Source organism: Mesoplodon bidens (genome assembly GCF_964165515.1).
Source record: "Mesoplodon bidens genome assembly, chromosome: 9".
NCBI lineage: Eukaryota > Metazoa > Chordata > Mammalia > Artiodactyla > Ziphiidae > Mesoplodon > Mesoplodon bidens.
The window spans coordinates 94,546,915-94,567,404 of NC_138166.1; the positions used below are offsets into that span (position 1 = coordinate 94,546,915).

Sequence of the window (20,490 nt, forward strand, 5' to 3'; positions counted from 1 at the left end):
CGCTCAAGGCTAACGATTATCCTGACTCCGAACATGATAAATTAGCTTTGCTGTTTTTGAAATTTATATAAATGCAATCATAGTTTGTATTCTTTTGCGTCTGTCTTCTTTGGCTCAATTTTTTTTTGCAAGATTCGTCCATGTTGATGCATGTAGCAATAATTTCTTCATTTACTACTTCCGTCCTATGCATGTAACACAGCTTACTTACCTATTTAACTGTTGATGCACATTTAGCTTACTTCCTTTTTTTTTTTTTTTTTTTTTGCGGTACGCGGGTCTCTCACTGCTGTGGCCTCTCCCGTTGCGGAGCACAGGCTCCGCACGCACAGGCTCAGCGGCCATGGCCCACAGGCCCAGCGGCTCTGCAGCATGTGGGATCTTCCCGGACCGGGACACGAACCCGTGTCCCCTGCATCGGCAGGCAGACTCTCAACCACTGCGCCACCAGGGAAGCCCTAGCTTACTTCTTATTTGAAGCGATCACAAAGAGCACTGCTGTGAACAATTCCATACTTGTCATCTGGTGACTACACGTGCGGTAGCTTTGTAACGCATGACCCAGCTGGGCTGATTCACATTTCTCAGAATTCCCATTTCCGTTTGAGACTGGGGAGGCGAAGTGAAGTGGTAGCCACGTTGTGTTTACGTCGGAAGGCCAGTGTGAGGGCATCAGGTAACTCATGGGCGTTGCTGCTTGTCTTGCAGGCTCATCACACTTGGGGGTGGCTGCCAGGCCTGCTGCCGACGGATCCACCTCCCCCAGATCCTCTGTCAGCTTCTCTGACTCCCACCCCAGGCGTGTGCTTAGTTCCATAATGAAGAGCATCAGCTTCATCAGGTCAGGGCACCACATCATTAGAACAGGAGGCAGTGACACACTGACCTGGGTTCCCACCCACCCTCGTGAGCTCCAGCTTGTTCTCCTTCTTCTTAACTTTACTCTCTTCTTCCTAACTGTCCGCTCAAGAGACTTCAAGCTCCACCATCAGACACGAGGCAACAGCTTTACACAGACTTTCTAACCAGCCCCCACAATCACACAAGATCAAATCCCTGCAATAAATCCCTTTATTTATCTCCCAGTGGTTCTGCTTCTTTGATTAAACCTTGACTTTGACTGACACAATATACACACATTTCTGTGGACTACATCCCTAGGAGTGGAACGGCTGTAAAAATGTTTGCCTCACTGCAAACTAAGGAAACTTTAATAATTCCCAAAGCAGTGTTTCCCAAAGCTTAGGTGACTAGGGCTTCTGCAAAACACAAAATTTGTAAAAAAAAAAAAAAAAAAAAGGGGGGGGGGGATTTTGGCCAAACAATCTTTGTTTAGGTTAAACAAAGACAAACATGTTCCTTTACTGCAGAACTTCTCAGAGCCTTTAATGTTTCTCTACATTACGAATCTCTGTGAGATCAATACCATGCTAAATGTTTCCAAAATTATTTGGCCAATAGACCTATTTTTAAGGAGCACCTTAAGGGCCAAACTTTAGAGAAGGCTTTTTTTTTTTTTTTAAAGAAATACCAGTATATTAGGGGCTGCAAGTTGACCCTTAGTACATACCACTCCTCCTTTCTTATAGGGAATAGGACCTCCTATTCTTAGCCTGGCATATGGCCTTCCAAATGATGATTATGTTTCTCTGTGCCTTCTTGCAAATAGGTATGGCTACACAAGTAATTCTGGCCAGTGGGATATAGGCAGAAGGGAGGTGTGGCTTTCCAAAATGTGCCTTAAAGGGAAGGAGTATATAGTCCCTTCTTCCATTCTGCTGCCTGGCATATGGATGTGGTGACAAGCCATCTTGAATCATACAGGTGAGGGCACCAGCCCACATATCAAGGAGGGGATGATGGACCGAGAGCCAACTTGAGTCTAGGTCCTTGGATGACCCCATGGGTATGAACTGGCATTCCAGCCCTGGACCGGCTAGCTCCTGACTGTTAAGTGAAAACTAAACCCTTATCTTGATTAAGTCACTGCTAATTTGGGTCTCTGGTATTCATAGCCAAACATACATCTTCTTACTTAATACAGCTGATCTGAAGAATAAAGCCCCCAATTCCTCAGCCTGGTGCTCAAAGCTTCTTTCTTATTCCTCTGTGCCCGGCCAATCCTCATTGTATTGGAACTGAAAGAATCAGACGAAGTGAATGACACCCTGTTAGTTACATCCTTCACTTCTAGATGGATGCAAGCCCCTCTAGGTCGGGAAGAAAGGTCCATCAGGGTCAGGCTGGTGAATCACAGCATGGAGCATGGACTCCAGAACACCACTCTGGGAACAGTCCTTTATCCCACAGGGAGAACATTTCTGCTGACACACTCCTTGAATGAAAGGAAAGTAGATAAAGCTACTATGGCCCTCATCCCAGCTTAATACAATTACTGTCTTAGACGTCTGTCTCCCCAGGACACTGGAATTCTTAAAGGCAGGAACTCTGCTTGTTTATCTTTACATCCCAACATAGCACAGTGCTTAGCACAAGACAGGATGGACATTAAAAACAAAAACAAAGCAAAAACCCAGCTTTATAGAGGACATGCATGTTTTTAAAAAGCTAGTAGTAATGATATTGTGGTTATGTAGAAAAATGTCCTTTTTCTTAGGAGGTTTATACTCAAGTATTTAGGAGTGAAGTCACGTCTGCATTTCCTTTCTTTCTTTTAAAATTAATTTATTTTATTTACTATTTTTTATTTTGGGTTGCACTGGGTCTTTGTTGCTGTGCGCAGGCTTTCTCTAGTTACGGTGAGCGGGGGCTACTCTTCGTTGTGGTGCGCGGGCTTCTCATTGTGGTGGCTTCTCTTGTTGCGGAGCATGGGCTCTAGGAGCACAGGCTTCAGTAGTTGTGGCACGCGGGCTCTAGAGCGCAGGTCAGTAGTTGTGGTGCATGGGCTTAGTTGCTCCGCGGCATGTGGGATCTTCCCAGACCAGGGCTCGAACCCGTGTCCCCTGCATTGGCAGGCGGGTCCTTAACCACTGCACCACCAGGGAAGCCCTGCATTTACTTTCAAATGGCTGAGGAAAAAAGTTTTTATCTGTATTTAGTCAATTCTAGTACAATGCTTGTTGAATTTGTGCCAACACAATTGATATATTAAGAACAATGTGCACATAGGAAATTTCACATTTGCTAATGCTATGGATTCAATGCAATCTCAATGAAAATCCCAATAAGCTATTTGTGAATATTGGCAAGTTAATTCTAAAGTTTACATGGAAAGGCAAAAGGCTGAAATTAGCCAATACAATACTGAAGAGAACTAACACTGCCTGATTCTAAGACTCACTATAAAGCTATAGTAATCAAGACAGTAGGGTACTGGCACAAGATTAGACAAATAGATCAATGGAACAGACTAGAGAGCCCAGAAATAGACCCACGCAAATACAGTCAACTGATCTTTGCCAAAGGAGCTAAGGTAATACAATGGGAAAAAAGATAGTTCAACAAGTGGTGTTAGAACAACTGGATATCCATACGGAAAAAAATGAATCTAGACATAGACCTTACACTTTGCACAAAAATTAACTCAATATGAATAGTATACCTAAATGTAAAATGCAAAATTATAAAACTTCTAGAAGATAACATAGGAGAAAATCTAGGTGACTGAGTTTAGCAATGAGTTTTTAGATACAACACCAAAAGAATCATCCATGAAGAAAAAATTGGTAAGTTATACTTCATTAAAATTAAAAACTTCTTACCTGTGAAAGACACCATTAAGAGAATAAAAAGACAAGCTAATGATGGGGCAAAATATTCGCAAAAACATATCCGATAAAGGCTTATATCCAAAATAAGAACTCTTAAAACTCAACATTAAGAAAACAACTCAATTTAAAAAATGCACAAAAGATCTGAACAGATAACTCACCAAAGAAGAAATGCAGATGGTAAATGTGCATATGAAAACATGCTCAATATCACATATCATCAAGGAATTGCCAATTAAAACAACGAGATCCTACTACACACCTATTAGAATGGTCAAAATCCAAAACGCTGAAAACACCAAATGCTGATGAGGATGTGGAGCAACAGGAAACTTCATCCACTGCTGGTGGGAGTGCAAAATGGTACAGCCACGTTGGAAGACAGTTTGGCAGCTGCTTACAAAACTAAACACATTCTTGTCACATGATCCAGCAATCATGCTCCTTTGTATATTTATCCAATGAGTTGAAAACCTAGGCCCACACAAAAGCCTGCATGTTAATGTTTATAGCAGCTTTGTTAATATAATTGCCAAAAACTGGAAGCAACCAAGATGTCCTTCAAAAAGGTGAATGGATAAAAAAAACTGTGGGATATCCATATAACAAAATACTATTCAGCAATAAAAAGAAATGAGCCACCAAGCCGCGAAAAATCATGGAGGAAACTTAAATGCATATTGCTAAGTGAAAGAAGCCAGTCTAAAAAAGCTATATTCTGCAAACTCCCAACTATGTGACATTTTGGAAAGGAAAAACTATAGATAGTAAAAAAGATCAGGGGGTAAGCAGGGATGAACAAGCAGAGAACAGAGGATTTTTAGGGCAGTAAAACTATTCTGTAAGATCCTGTTATGGTGGATACCTAACATCGTGCATGTTTCAAAACCCAGAGAATGTACAGCACAAAGAGTGAACCCTTATGTAAACTATGAACTTCAGATAACAATAATGTATAAATACTGGTTCATCAATTACAACAAATAACCACGCTAATGCAAGATGTCAATAATAGAGGTAATGGGGGGGGCGGGCAGGCAGGTAGGGGAAGAGGGTATACGGAAACTCTGTACTTTCTGCTCAGTTTTCCTGTAAACCTAAAATTGTTAAAAATAAAATTTATTAAGAAAGGTAATAAATTAATTAACCTAGGTTAATTATCCTAGGGATAGTAATGATATTGTGGTTATGTAGGAAAATGGCCTTATTCTTAGGAGATTTAAACTGAAGTATTTAGAAATGCAATGTCATGATGTCTGAAAGTTACTTTCAAATAGTTCAGAAAAAAAAAGTATATTTATACATCCTCAGCTCTGCTTTAATGCTGGCCGAATTTGTTCCAAAGCAATCGATATGTTAACAATTCATAGGGAATTTCATGTTTGCTGATATGTGGTTTTGATCTCAAGGTTCAAAATGTGAACACAGAAAACTGCACCCAGCTGTAGCACTACACAAAACGCATCCCCACACAACACTCAAACATCTGCCTGCTACTTCGGTTGACCATGTGTGTTCTGAGCCACACTTATCTCCTCTAGTGTTACAACTTTCCATCCAATTTCACAAAGCCCTCTTCGTCTGCTTCATTATAATTCACAAGCTCAACCCTTCCAACACCCACCTTCGTATGCAAACTGCAGGTCTTTTTTAAGGTAGAGTGCCGTATTTTGAGTATTGATTGATGCATTTCTTATTTAACGTATGTACAACCGTCCTACCGCTTTTATTATGTTCCATTTTTTTTTTTTTTTTTTTTGCGGTACGCGGGCCTCACTGTTGCGGCCTCTCCCAGACCGGGGCACAAACCCATGTCCCCTGCATTGGCAGGTGGACTCTCAACCACTGTGCCACCAGGGAAGCCCACCTATCTTTCTTTAATGTGTCACTGACAAAGTTTTTGAGTGTTGTGCCCCTCACCCCATCTTCCCCATAAGCCCTGTGATTTTTACTGCATGATTTGCTTAGCACAGTGGTTTTTAGGAAAGCGTATTTCACATTATTGTGGAACTGACTTTAGATAAAGCAAATATGGCAAAACGTCAACAAACACGGAGTGACACATATATCTAAGTCAGGGATGTATAGATTTTCACTGTACTATTCTTTCAACTTTTCTGAGGTTTAAAAATTTTCAACATATGAGAGGGAGACAAGATGGCAGAATAGAAGGACTTGAGCTTACCTCCTCTCACGAAAACACCAAAATCACAACTAACTGCTGAACAACCATCAACAGAGAAGACTGGAAACTACCAAAAATGTATTCTACATCCAAAGACAAAGAAGCCACAACGAGACAGTAAGAGGGGTGTTTTCAGGATATAGTCAAATACCCAGCAGGTGGGTGACCCACAAATTGGAAAATAATTGTATCGCAGAGGTTCTCCCACAGGAGTGAGACTTCTGAGCCCCATGTCAGGTTCCCCAGCCTGGGGGTCTGGCATTGGGAGGAGGAGCTCCCAGAGCATTTGGCTTTGAAGGCCAGCAGGGCTTGAGTGCAGGAGCTAAACAGGACTAGGGGAAACAGAGACTCCACTCTTGGAGCGTGCACACAAGGTTTCATGTGCACTGGGACCCAGGGCAAAGCAGTGACTCCACAGGAGCCTGGGCAAGACCTACCTGTGGGTCGTGGAGGATCTCCTGGGGATGCAGGGGTAGGCTGTGGCTCACTGTGGGTGCAAGGACACTGGTGGAAGAGGGCCCAGGGAATATTCATTGGCATCAGCTCTCCCAGAAGTCGCCATTTTGGTACCAAGACCTGGCCCCACCCAACAGCAGACAGGTTGCCTAAAGTCATCCTGAGTGCACAGCCACCCCTAAACACACGCCTTAACAGAGCCCTGCCCACCAGAGAGACAAGACCCAGCTCCATTCACCAGTGGGCAGGCACCAGTGCCTCCCACCAGGAAGCCTGCACAAGCCCCTGAACCACCAGGAAGCCTGCACAAGCCCCTGAACCAACCTCACCTAACAGGAGTAGACACCAGAAGCAAGAGGAACTACAAACCTGCAGCCTAAGAAACGGAGACTACAAACACAGAAAGTTAGACAAAATGAGATGGCAGAGGAATATGTTTCAGATGAAGGAACAAGATAAAACCCCAGAAGAACAACTAAGTGAAGTGGAGATAGGCAATCTGCCTGAAAAAGAATTCAGAGATGATCCAAGATCTTGGAAGAAGAATGGAGGCACAGACCAAGAAGATACAAGAAATGTTTAACAAAGAGCTAAAAGATTTAAAGAACAAACAAACAGAGATGAACAATACAATAACTGAAATGAGAAATACACTAGACAGAATCAATAGCAGAATAAATGAGGCAGAAGAATGAATAAGTGAGCTGGAAGAAAGAATGGTGGAAACCACTGCCGTGGAACAGAATAAAGAAAAAAGAATGAAAAGAAATGAGGACAATCTAAGAGACCTCTAGGACAATGTTCGTCACACCAACATTTGCATTATAGGGGTCCCAGAAGAAGACAGAAAGAAAGGGTCTGAGAAAATATTTGAAGAGATAATAGCCGAAAACTTCCCTAACATGGGAAAGGAAACACTGAAGTCCAGGAAGCGCAGAGCATCCCATACAGGATAAGGCCAAGGAGGAAGATGCCAAGACACATATTAATCAAATGGACAAAAATTAAAGACAAAGAGAAAGGGAACCCCCATACGATTATCAGCTGATTTTTCATTAGAAACTGCAGGCTGGAAGGGAGTGCCCTGATATACTTAAAGTGTGAAAAGGAAAAACCTACAACCAAGTATACTCTACCCAGCAAGGCTCTTGTTCAGATTCGACAGAGAAATCAAAAGCTTTACAGACAAGCAGAAGCTTAGAGAATTCAGCACCACCAAATCAGCTTTACAAAAAATGCTCAACGAACTTCTCTAGGCAGAAAAGAAAAGGCCACAACTAGAAATAAGAAAATTACAAATGGGAAAGCTCATGAAATAAGAAAAAAGAAAATTACAAATGGTAAAGGCAAACATACAGTAAAGATAAGAAATTATCCACAAATATGGTATCAAAACCAGCAACTGTGCAAAGAGGTGAGTACAAATGCAGGATATTCGAAATGCATTTGAAATTAAGAGACCAGAGACTTAAAACAATCTTGGATATATATATGTATATATGTGTGTGTGTATATATATATATTTATATATGTATATTTTCATATATATATATAGACTGCTATATCAAAACCTCATGGTAACCACAAACCAAAAATCTACAATATATACACACACAAAAAAGAAAAATCAATCCAAAAACAACTCTAACGATAGTCATCAAATCACAAGAGAAGAGATCACAAGAGGAAGGGAAGAAAAAAAGACCTACAAAAACAAATCCTAAACAATTAACAAAATGGCAGGACTTCCCTGGTGGGCCAGTGGTTAAGAATCCACCTTCCAATGCAGGAGATGTGGGTTCGATCCCTGGTAGGAGAACTAAGATCCCTCATGCCACAGGGCAACTAAGCCCATGCACTCTAGAGCCTGTGCGCCACAACTAGAGAGCTCATGTGCTGCGACTACTGAGCCCATGCACTCTGGAGCCCGCGCGCCACAACTACTGACCTGCACACTCTGGAGCCCGCATGCCACAACTAGAGAGCCTGCGCGCTGCTACTGAGCCTGCACACCACAACTAGAGAGAAGCCCGCGTGCTGCAACAAAGAACCCACATGCCGCAAAAGATCCCACATGCCACAACGAAGATCCCACATGCCGCAACTAAGACCCAACACAGCCAAATAAACAATTAACAAAACAGCAATAAGAACATACATATCAATAATCACCTTTAAAGTAAATAGATTAGATGCTCCAACCAAAAGACTCTGATTGGCTGAGTGGATACAAAAACAAGACCTGTATATATGCTGTCTACAAGAGACCCACTTCAGATCTAGGGACACATACAGACTGAAAGTGAGGGGATGGAAAAATGTATTCCATGCAAATGGAAACCAAAAGAAAGCTGGAATAGCAATACTTTTATCAGACAAAGTAGACTTTAAAATAAAGATTGTTACAAGAGACAAAGAAGGACACTACATAATGATCAAGGGATCAATCCAAGGAGAAGACATAACAATCATAAATATATATGCACCCAACATAGGAGCTCCTTATATATTAAGGCGAATGCTAACAGCCATACAAGGAGAAACTGACAGTAAAACAATAATAGTGGGGGACTTTAACACTCCACTTACATCAATGGACAGATCACCCAGACAGAAAATCAATAAGGAAACACAGGCCTTAAATGACACATTAGACCAGATGGACTTAATTTATATGTATAGGACATTCCATACAAAAGCAGCAGAATACACATTCTTCCTAAGTGCACATGAAACATTCTCCAGGACAGATTAGATACTGGGCCACAAAGCAAACCTCAGTAAATTAAAGAAAACTGAAATCATACCAAGCATCTCTTCCAACCACAATGCTATGAGATTAGAAATCAACTACAAGAAAAAATTGCAAAAACACAAACACATGGAGGCTAAACAATATGCTACAACAAACCAATGGATCAATGAAGAAATCAAAGAGGAAATTTAAAAATACCTAGGGACAAATGAAAATGAAAGCATGAAGATATAAAACCTATGGGAGGCAGCAAAAGCAGTTCTAAGAGGGATGTTTACAGCAATGCAATCTTACCTCAGGAAACAAGAAAAATCTCAAACAACCTAAACTTGCACCTAAAGCAACTAGAGAAAGAAGAACAAACAAAACCCAAAGTTAGTAGAAGGAAAAAAATCATAAAGATCAGAGCAGAAATAAATGAAACAGAGACAAAGAAAAAAATAGAAAAGATCAATGAACCTAAGAGCTGGTTCTTTGAAAAGATAAACAAAATTGATAAACCTTTAGCCAGACTCATCAAGAAAAAAAGGGAAGGGGCTCAAATCAATAAAATTAGAAATGAAAAAGAAGTTACACCTGACACCACAGAAATACACTCAAAAGAGACTACTACAAGCAACTATATGCCAATAAAATGGACAATCTAGAAGAAATAAACAAATTCTTAGAAAGGTACAGCCTTCCAAGACCAAACCAGGAAGAAACAGAAAATATGAACAGACCAATCACCAAGTACTGAAATTGAAACTGTGATTTTAAAAATGCCAACAAACAAAAGTCCAAGACCAGATGGCTTCACAGGTGAATTCTTCTATCAGACATTTAGAGAAGAGTTAACACCTATCTTTCTGAAACTCTTCCAAAAAACTGCAGAGGAAGGAACACTCCTAAACTCATTCTATGGGGCCACCATCACCCTGGTACCAGAAGAAGACAACGATATCACAAAAAAAGAAAATTACAGGCCAACATCACTGATGAACATAAACGCAAAAATCCTCAACAAACTACTAGCAAACTGAATCCAACAATACATTGAAAGGATCATACACCATGATCAAGTGGGATTTTTCCCGGGGGTGCAAAGATTTTTCAGTATCTGCAAATCAATCAGTGGATACACCCTGTTAACAAATTGGAAGAATAAAAACTATATGATCATCTCAATAGATGCAGGAAAAGCTTTTGACAAAATTCAACACCCATTTATGATAAAAACTCTGCAGAAAGTAGGCACAGAGGGAACCTACCTCAACATAACAAAGGCCATATATGATGAACCCACAGCTAACATCATACTCAACAGTGAAAAGCCGAAAGCATTTCCTCTAAGATCAGGAACAAGATAAGGATGTCCACTCTCACCACTTTTATTCAACATAGTTTTGGAAATCCTAGCCATGGCAAACACAGAAGAAGAAGAAATAAAAGGAATCCAAACTGGAAAAGAAGTAAAACTGTCACTGTTTGCAGATGATATGATACTATACATAGAAAATCCTAAAGATGCTACCAGAAAACTACTAGAGCTCATCAATGAATTTGGTAAGGTTGCAGGATACAAAATTAATACACAGAAATCTCTTGCATTTCTATACACTAACAACGAAAAATCAGAAAGAGAAATTAAGGAAACAATCCCACTTACCATTGCATCAAAAAAATAAAATACCTAAGAATAAACCTATCTAAGGAGGCAAAAGACCTGTACTCTGAAAACTATGAGATGCTGATGAAAGAAATCAAAGATGACACGAACAGATGCAAAGATATACCATGTTCCTGGATTGGAAGACTCAATATTGTCAAAATGCCTATACTAACCAAGGCAATCTACAGATTCAATGCAATCCCTATCAAATTACCAATGGCATTTTTCACAGAACTAGAACAAAAGAATTTTCAATTTGTATGGAAATATAAAAGACACCAAATAGCCAAAGCAATCTTGAGAAAGAAAACAGAGCTGAAGGAATCAGGTGCCCTAACTTCAAACTATACTACAAAGCTACACTAATCAAAACAGTATGGTACTGGCACAAAACAGAAATACAGGTCAATGGAACAGGATAGAAAGCCCAGAAATAAACCCACGCACCTATGGTCAATTAATTTAGGACAAAGGAGGCAAGAATATACAGTGGAGAAAAAACAGTCTCTTCAATAAGTGGTGCTGGGAAAACTGGACAGCTACATGTAAAAGAATGAAATTAGAACATTCTCTAACATCATACACAAAAATAAACTCAAAACGGATTAAGTACCTAAATGTAAGACCAGATACTATAAAACTCTTAGAGGAAAACATAGGCAGAATACTCTTTGACATAAACTGCAGCAATATCTTTTTGGATCCAGCTCCTAATGAAAATAAAAACAAAAATAAACAAATGGGACCTAATGAAACTTAAAAGCTTTTTCACAGCAAAGGAAACCATAAACCAAATGAAAAGACAATCCGCAGAATGGGAAAATATATTTGCAAACAAAGTGACTGACAAGGGATTAATCTCCAAAATGTACAAACAGCTCATGCAGTTCAATATCAAAAAAGCAAACAGCCCAATCAAAAAGTGGGCAGAAGATCTTAATAGGCATTTCTCCAAAGAAGACATACAGATGGCAATAGGCACATGAAAAGATGCTCAACATCGCTAATCATTAGAGAAATGCAAATCAAATCTGCAATGAGGTATCACCTCACACCGGTCAGAATGGCCAACATCAAAAAGTCTACAAACAATAAATGCTGGACAGGGTGTGGAGAAAAGGCAACCCTCCTACACTGTTGGTGGGAAGGTAAATTGGTACAACCACTATGGAGAACCATCTGGAGGTTCCTTAAAGCACTACCATATGATCCAGCAATCCCACTCCTGGGCATATATCTGGAGGAAACCATAATTCAAAAAGATACATGCACCCCAATGTTCACTGCAGCTCTATTTACAATAGCCAAGACGTGGAAGCAACCTAAATGTCCACTGACAGATGAATGGATATAGAAGATGTGGTACATATCAATACATGCAGTGGAATATTATTCAGTCATAAAAAAGAATGAAATAATGCCATTTGCAGCAACATGGATGGACCTAGAGATTATCATACTAAGTGAATTAAGTCAAAAAGGGAAAGACACATACCATATGATATCACTTATATGCAGAATCTAAAATATGACACAAATGAACTTATCTACAAAACAGAAACAGATTCACAAGCTTTGAAAACAAATTTATGGTACCAGAGGGGGAAGGTGGTGGGGGGAGGGATAAATCAGGAGTATGGGATTACTACTATATATAAAATAGACAATCACCAAGGACCTACTGTACAGCACAGGGAACTCTACTCAACATTCTGTAATAACCTATATGGGAAAAGAATCTGAAAAGTAATGGATATATGTCTAACAGAATCACTTTGCTGTACACTTGAAACTAACAACACTGTAAATCAACTATACCCCAATATAAAAAAATTAAATTAAAAAATTTCAACATATGAATTAAGAAACAGAACTGAAATAATAGAGATGCAAAAAACCATAAGCTAAGCATAAAGGACTTTGCAAAAGCAAAAAATAATTGAGACAATGTGTTATATTTAAGAGGATGAAACAGCATGATGGCTAAAGGTCATCCTTTAACAGAAATAGTACACCAGTCTCAAAAATTAGAAACCCGTTTATATATAAACTTGTAAGAGGCTTAAAGGAAAAGTGATTTGGCAGAAATAACAATCCTTGTCGTGAGCCATTTAGGGCCAGAAAAACCTCACACAGAATGCTACCTACCTCAGGCTCCGCCTTCACACTCAAAGCCATTTGGTTTTCCAAATTTCCTCACTACACTTTAGGAACCCAGCCAGGGAGCTGGGGCCTGGAAAGATTGAACAGAAGGGCTCATCCCAGGGGTAGGCAATCAAAGAGAGGAGTCAACACTGACAAGTGCCTTATTTCCTGACTTGCTCTCTTTCCATCTCCATGTCCCCCCTCACCTTGGGCCCATCACAGGTACCCAGAGGCCGTGCCTAGCCTCTAGGAGGGATGGACATGACCGCACAAGGAACAAACGTGGCAATCTGCTTTGTGTACATTCAGCCAGTCATTCAGTAAATATTGGTGGAACATAACTTGGCAGCCCAGTGCCAGATTCTGGGCTCAGGCAAAGGAACTTGGGCTAACAAATTACTGAGTTGTCGGCTCAGGTACCCAGGGAAGCCACAGGGCAATGCCGAGCCTGGCTGTAGATGCAGAGATGGTCTGAACCTCGCAGCCCTGTGTGCCAGGGCCTCCCAGAGCTGATGTTTCACAAGCTCCTACGCTAGGTGTGATTTACTCTGTCCTATCTACATACAGGGCTGCCTCTGCCTTCTATTTCTGTTGAAATGTGAAATGACCACACCCCCAAGCATATTTGGATTTCATCAACCACCATTTCTCCAGGGAGAATAGATATTAGCTGCTACTGCTGCTGCCTGTTAAGAAAGCTGATCTCAGAATATTCAAAATGGAGAAAGCAATGATCTTGAACCGAAATAATCTGTCTAATGGGAAATACGTGGCTTCCCTTCCTCCTTTTCTCCCTCCGAGTTGGGCGGTTCCCAATCAAGAATTTCCTCCTGAGCCCTTGATTTCATAAGCAGTGGCTGCCTCAGCTCAAGGTCCTGTTACGGCTCCTCTGACCTCAACAGTGGAGCTCTGTACCAGTTCTCCCCTCTCCAACATGTGCGTTGATTTTTACTTTTTCCATCAGCTCTGCCCATCGGCATACACACAAGCCCTGAATAAAGGCAAGAATCCAGGTGTGCTTGTGGTCCCCACTTCTGCAGGAGGCCCCCAAATCCCAGAGATGGAAGAAACCTCAGAAGCTTATATGGTTCAGACTCTAATGCCAGAAAAGTCGACAACCCACATCACTCAACTCTGGGTCTGAAATAGTTTTGAATTGTCTTACCACCGCCTAGGATGAGAGTATATCCAAAGCAAAGGAAGAAAGAGTCAGTATAAAGAAACCTGAGGCAGGAAGAAATTAATCCTGGTGATTTCAAGTCAGCCATATGCCAATCCATGGCTGAATTCCAATGCATTAATTTTACATGGAAGAAACTTTCCATTTCACGGGCCCCATATCATTTTGCACCAGGCAGTGGTGTGGTGTGATGTGGGAAGAAGCATAGGAATTCTGCCCCTCTCTGCTCTGTGACTTAACATGACTTAACTGCCCTGTGCCTGTTTTTCTCGTCATTACAGAGAAGACTGTTGAAAGGATTAGCTAGTTCCTGGTCCACGGTGGGCACTCAGTAAGTGGCGGTTGTTTTGATTCCCACTCCTACTCTAGTTTCCATCCACTTTCATGAGGAGAAACAGAAGTCCCTGCAGATGGTCACCAACTGACTTCTCCCTGAAAACCGCAAGCAGGTGAATCACCAAGAGCCTGAGAAAGAGTTTGCCAATGTGGGAATTAATGAAATTCACCACAGCTGTATTCCACTGACATCTGATAGAAACTACGGAGAAAGGACGCAGCAGAGTTAATCATTCGAACCGGCCTTCTCTTGGCCTCTTTGCCTAGGCTATCAGAACCGGCCTTCTCTTGGCCTCTTTGAGCTGGCCATTCGTAGGACTGCTCTTTGAGACTCAAAATGGCGCTCCAAATTTTCCATTCTCATTCTGCTTTGTCACTTTCCCACCAGTGGCTGGAGCCATTTATTATTTGCATGAGTCAGATGACCTGGGCAGCCCTCCAAGTTATGCCTCAGATGCTACACCTGGCCCTGTCTCCCTGTGCCTCCACATCGCCATTGTTTAAAAGAAAATGCTTGTATTCTGCTGACTATACGCAGAATGTATGGGGGTTAAAATTAGTGTATGTGAGTGATTTTAAATACTACGTTCATTTAACATGAACACAGGAGCATTTTGATGCACTAAATTAAATAGGGGCTTAGATGTAATTTAGGCACTGGCTAGAGGTTGAGGGAGGCACAGGTAATTCATCCCTAATCAGGAAGAACAAAGGAAAAAGAGACATCTTACAAACCTCAGCAGGTTTTCCTCCTCTCAGCCATCCCAACACAAACACGCACAGCATAGGAATTTCCCCCAGACACTCACAAAATAACTCTGGGGAAAATGCAGCTGTTGAAAGTGAATCTCTTATAAAGAAACAGTCCAGTGAGGCTGATTCACAGGTGTCATACACTGTAGATCCAGAGCTCTACCTACCCCAGGCCCACACACAAGCCCTCAGTCACATGGCGAGCCAGCTATGTCACCTTCATAGAGGGGATGGGGGAGCAGGCTGATTTCCAAGCGTGACAGTAACTTTTCCCTTAATTAAGCAGACAAAAGAACGAAAATTTTACTAGACACCCAAAGAAGAGAATCAAAATTAAAACCCAAAGCTCTAAATAATGGGTTGGACACAATGAAAAACCAGTATTCTGGCTGCCAACCTCTCCCACTTGGCTCCCATCGTCGGCATCTGGGCCTGGTTTCAATAGCAGCTTTGTAGCCCACATGGCCGGCACCACCACCATCCCAGGGACTCCCTGCTCCAGATAAGACTGAGTGTGTCAGGGAGTGAGTGAGAGAGAGAGACGGGGAAGGAGAGTGTGTGTGAGAGAGCGAGCCTCTGCGTCACTTGACCCTGAAGCCCCTACAGACCTCACAACATCGGCAGATCCAACAACCATAATTTTCAAACCGTGACTCCGATGAAAATAACATTCTTTATGGCCCCAGCCTCTTCTCTGATTCTTTCTACAGATGCCCAACCCAAAATTAGCATCCAAAAATATAGGAGAATTACTCTTATTCCCATTCACCGGTCTGAGCATCACTGAGCACATCCCTGCCCAGGAGCGTGTGAATGTGCGCGTAACCAGGATCCACCCCTCCTTCACACCTCTCTCAGCACCCAGACCACACACACCCGGACAGATGACCCACGGCTGTGGATTCTCTCCTCCTCCATCCCCTCTTGTACTCTCGCAGGCACATGTGCCAACAGTTCCCTATACCAGGTGGGAAGATGAATGAAATACCCATGGCCTGGGCAGCAGGTGACTGGGGAGGTTTGGGGAGAAGGGAGGAACTCCTGGGGAAGGACACTGAGGCCACAGCTGGGAGAGACATGGGGAGCAGACAGGCAGGCGCAGAAACGCTAGACAGTTTCTCCCATGGAAGAACTTCTGTGATATGTTCTGATTTGGGTAAAGAAGCCAGTATTCACTTTACTACTTTGGGTATCATGGGCTAAGGAAGGCAAAAGCCTTGGTGGACCAAGATTAAATAATAACACAGGGCTTCCCTGGTGGCGCAGTGGTTGAGAGTCCGCCTGCCGATGCAGGGGACGCGGGTTCGTGCCCCGGCCCAGGAAGATCCCACATGTCGCGGAGCAGCTGGGCCCGTGAGCCATGGCCGCTGAGCCTGCGCGTCCGGAGCCTGCGCTCCGCAATGGGAGAGGCCGCAGCACTGAGACGCCCGCGTACCGCCAAAAAAAAAAAAATAATAATAATAATAATAATAATAACACATAGCAGACCTGCCTCTGTAGCAGAATGAGGAAGACACTGAACTATTAAAACTGGGAGACGTAAGTCTGGCCCCAGCGACGTCTCCTGCTCACTGGGCATCCAAGGGCCTCCATCTCCCCTCTCCAGACCGCGATTTCCTCAACCTTCACCCAAGGGACACTCCACGGGCTCTCTGAGGCCCCTGTCCTAGTGTCGACCTTTGCAGCCCTGGGAACCCCAGTAGCATTCATTCATTCCATCTTCTACTCTTAGAATTATACTGCACCATATAATTTTTACTTGCTATAGGTACGATCACAATTTTTTACAGGAAGTGAAGTGCCAGTTAGGACTGAGAAGATGACAAGAGAGTTATGGGCAGGGAACAGCAACTTTCCAAAAAAAACCCAAAATAAAACCATCAACCAAAGTTAAAAACACACTCTCTCCCCTCCCCCACTCCTTCTCAGCCTCTCCCCTCTCTGCACCCAGTAGGATAAAAAGTTAGGGGCCAGAGGTTCAGGCAGTGTTATATTCTAGAAAGACAACCAGACTCGGAGTCAAGTATTTATTGGCTATTTAATATTTCCAAGTTACTTAATCATCCTTGGTTATAAACGATCATCAAATTACTATGGTGATGAGAATTAGATGGAAAACCATTATAGGGGACTTCTCTGGTGGCGCAGTGGTTGGGAATCCGCCTGCCAATGCAGGGGACACGGGTTTGAGCCCCGGTCCAGGAAGATCCCACATGCCACGGAGCAACTGGGCCTGTGCGCCACAACTGCTGAGCCTGCGCTCTAGAGCCTGCGAGCTACAACTGCTGAGCCCGCATGCCACAATACTGAGGCCCTCATGCCTAGGGCCCATGCTCTGCAATAAAGAGAGGCCAACACAATGAGAAGCCCGCGCACCGCATCGAAGAGTAGCCCCCACTCGCCGCAACTAGATAAAGCCTGTGTGCAGCAACGAAAACCCAACGCAGCCAAAAATAAATAAAAATTAATAAAAATTAAAAAAAAAGAAAAACCATTATAGTAAAACGCCTGCACAAGGCAAGTGTCCAAGTGTCAGTCAAATCCCTTCTTTCCACACTAACCTTAATCTGAAAACCATTACAAATACATACTTGTGCGTGTGTGTGCACATCACACGTACACACAAAGACTCCATATACACATACCCACAAAATCATGCTCACCAGCTGTGATTGACAAGGCAGGGGGAGGGTTCCAATTCTGTGGTGCTTTTCAATGTAATTAACTCCATCTGTGGTTAGTGTAGGATTTTTTTTTTTTTCTTCTCCTCTTCCCCTCTCTAGGCTCTACCGCCAGAGCGACCACTGCTAAATCAGAACCTGTTAGCACTTTCTCTCCATTTCTTCTAGTTACCCTTAAACACTTTCCAGAATGAATCTCATGCTCACATCTATTTACTGTATGTAGGTCATGGGGTAGGGCATAAGGAATATTATTAGTTACAAAGTAGTATCTGTTTTTGTCTAGCAATAAAGGTTACTCTGGTCAAAAAAAGAACAGTTTTTCTGTCTGGGAGTCCCAACCATACACGAGTCAACCAGCCTATGTGATGAGTATTAAAAAAAAAAGAAAAAGAAAAATAGAAAATGCCAGTATGCACTACATGTAAAAGGGGTTAATACCATTTCATGAAACTTCTGTTTCAGTTACGTATGTACGTATGTGAGCACACTGACTGGTATGTAAAATGAATTTCATATGGTGGGTCACAGTCAAAAATGTTTCAAACCCACTGGGATGGGGCCAAGGAACAGACAGGAGTCAGAAAGGCCTAGTCTCCCCACAGCTGTTCCTACTTCTTCTTGGGTCTTGCTGGTTTATAATCCTCCCTGGATTGTATCTTCTGCCATCCCAAGACCCTCACCCTTTTTCCTCCCACTCCAGCGCACAGTATCAAGTTTTTCAGAATGGCTTCCACACCTCACCCTTGCCAGACCACGAAGGAAACTCCAGAAAGAAACTGTTCTGTTTTTTTTTCCCCTAATAAACACTCCCCATTCCAGCAACCTCCGTGGAGTTAGGATAGAAAGACACACCTGGGCGTTCTTAAACCCTAGAACCAAGACTACAGCTCTCATCCCTCCAATCCTGAGAGCAGGGTCCTTCCCCGACTACCTAAGGCTCTCGGAGGGAGGTATTTACTCATTCACTTTTGAACCCCGTGAATTCTCTCACCAGTAAAATGCACACTTCCTTACTGGATGGTCAGGGTAAAGCCTACCTGAGGAGGCTTCTCTTTTCATCGGTCTCCAGCTTAATGCCTCAGTGCCACCCCTTAATGCTCCAGGCATCAATTCCTCAAAATAATACCGTCAGAGAGAGTGAACTTGGCCGCTCACAAAGTTACCGTGCACGGAGGGATAGGGAGCAAGGGCGGGAAGCAGAGACCATGAAAGCTGAGGACGATCAGTTTCGGACGGAATTCACCTGGGGGGCGTTCCTCCCCTTCTCAGGAGAAACGTTTTAACCGAGCCCGAAATGAAAACAAAAGCCAGCGTGCCTATGGCCACAAACGAGATCCTCTGTCACCGGAGAAGCGCAAACACGACTGTGGGGACGGGGGCGCGGGCTGGGGATCCGCTGAGAGGCAGCGGGACGCAACCGAGAGGGGGTCAGGGGCGCAGGGAACAAAGCCCCACGCCCCGACCTCCCGGGGGCGCCGGGCTCGCCCAGGGTAGCCCGGTCGGCGCGGAGGGGGTTGCACGTGTGCGGGTGCGCGCGCAGCGAGCCCCTCCCCCGCCGCCCCCTAAGCCCAGTGGGCGGCGACCCTCTCCCCGACCGCGGTGTCGGAGCGGCTCTCACCTGAGCGGGGGTCGAAGGTGACCACGAACACGGCCACCACCTGGTCCTCCTCCACGTCGCCCAGCTCCAGACGCCCGGGCTGCAGCAGCACCTGGGAGGGACCCAGCTCCTCGGGCTCCCGCCTCCTCGGCGGCTCCGCGGCCGCCCGGCCGCCCCCGCCGCCGCCCCAGCCCCGGACTCCAGCCTGCGGGTCCGGGGCCAGCGGCGGGGAGACGGCGGGGCCCTCGGCCCAACGCAGCAGCGGCGCCGCGTCTCCCCGCTCCACCATGGCGAGGTGAGGCGAGGCGCGGCGCGGCGGCGAGGAGGAGCCGCGGGCGGCGAGGGGCGGGCGCAGGGGCGGGCTGCGGGAACTCCTCTCGCCGGAGGGCGGGCGGCCGGCCGGCCGGGCCTCCGCGCTCACGCCGCGCCGCCGCCGCCCCAGGCCCGCACCTGCCCCGGCCGCCCCGCCCCTCCCCGTGCCGCCCCGCCCCGCGCCGCGCCCGCCGCCCTCCCACCCAGCTCGGCGGAGTTCCGATCCTGCCCGAGAAGGCGTTCTCCCTACGGGCTTCGCTGAACTGCGTGCCTGGTTTGAGACTTCACGGATCCATCTGCGCGCCCGGGGATAGGAAAAGTGCGGTGACATGGACGCGCAGCCACTTGGATCTGTCTACCTGTGCCTTCTCACCTAGGATTCCGTGGGATGACTGTACCACCGTGAACTGTTATACGCCAGCATGATTTTGAAAGTCCCCTGGCCATATGGACCGTGACAGATAGGTGTTACATAACCCTGGATGTGTGTTCAGAGCTCCCGCCGTGCTGGGAGTGAAGCAGAAGCGGGGAGCCCCGGCTGCCCGCGTTGTTTGCGCTTGGGACGTGGCCTGATCCGCTGAAGCTATGGGCTTTGGTGTCCGGCCTGGAGTAGTTGTGTGTGTATCACCCAGTAGGTGTGCCCTTGAATGAGCTGGATAGTGCCTGGCCCTGGCCTTCCTGGACCCTGCGTGGGGCTCCCCATCC

The 20,490-nt window shown here is 44.3% G+C and overlaps 1 protein-coding gene across 2 annotated transcripts in view; it reads right to left on the reverse strand.

Annotated features, from left to right (window-relative positions):
* Positions 1–19,762, reverse strand: part of DENND11 (DENN domain containing 11) — a gene marked incomplete at its 5' end in the record, with an annotated part of 45,953 nt that extends 26,191 nt beyond the window's left edge. For both annotated transcript variants that reach the window (XM_081244035.1, XM_081244034.1), the window contains one exon: positions 19,495–19,762. In XM_081244035.1, coding sequence (XP_081100161.1) covers positions 19,495–19,762 — 268 coding nt within the window. The remainder of the gene's footprint in view (positions 1–19,494) is intronic.
* Positions 19,763–20,490: the final 728 nt, after the last annotated feature.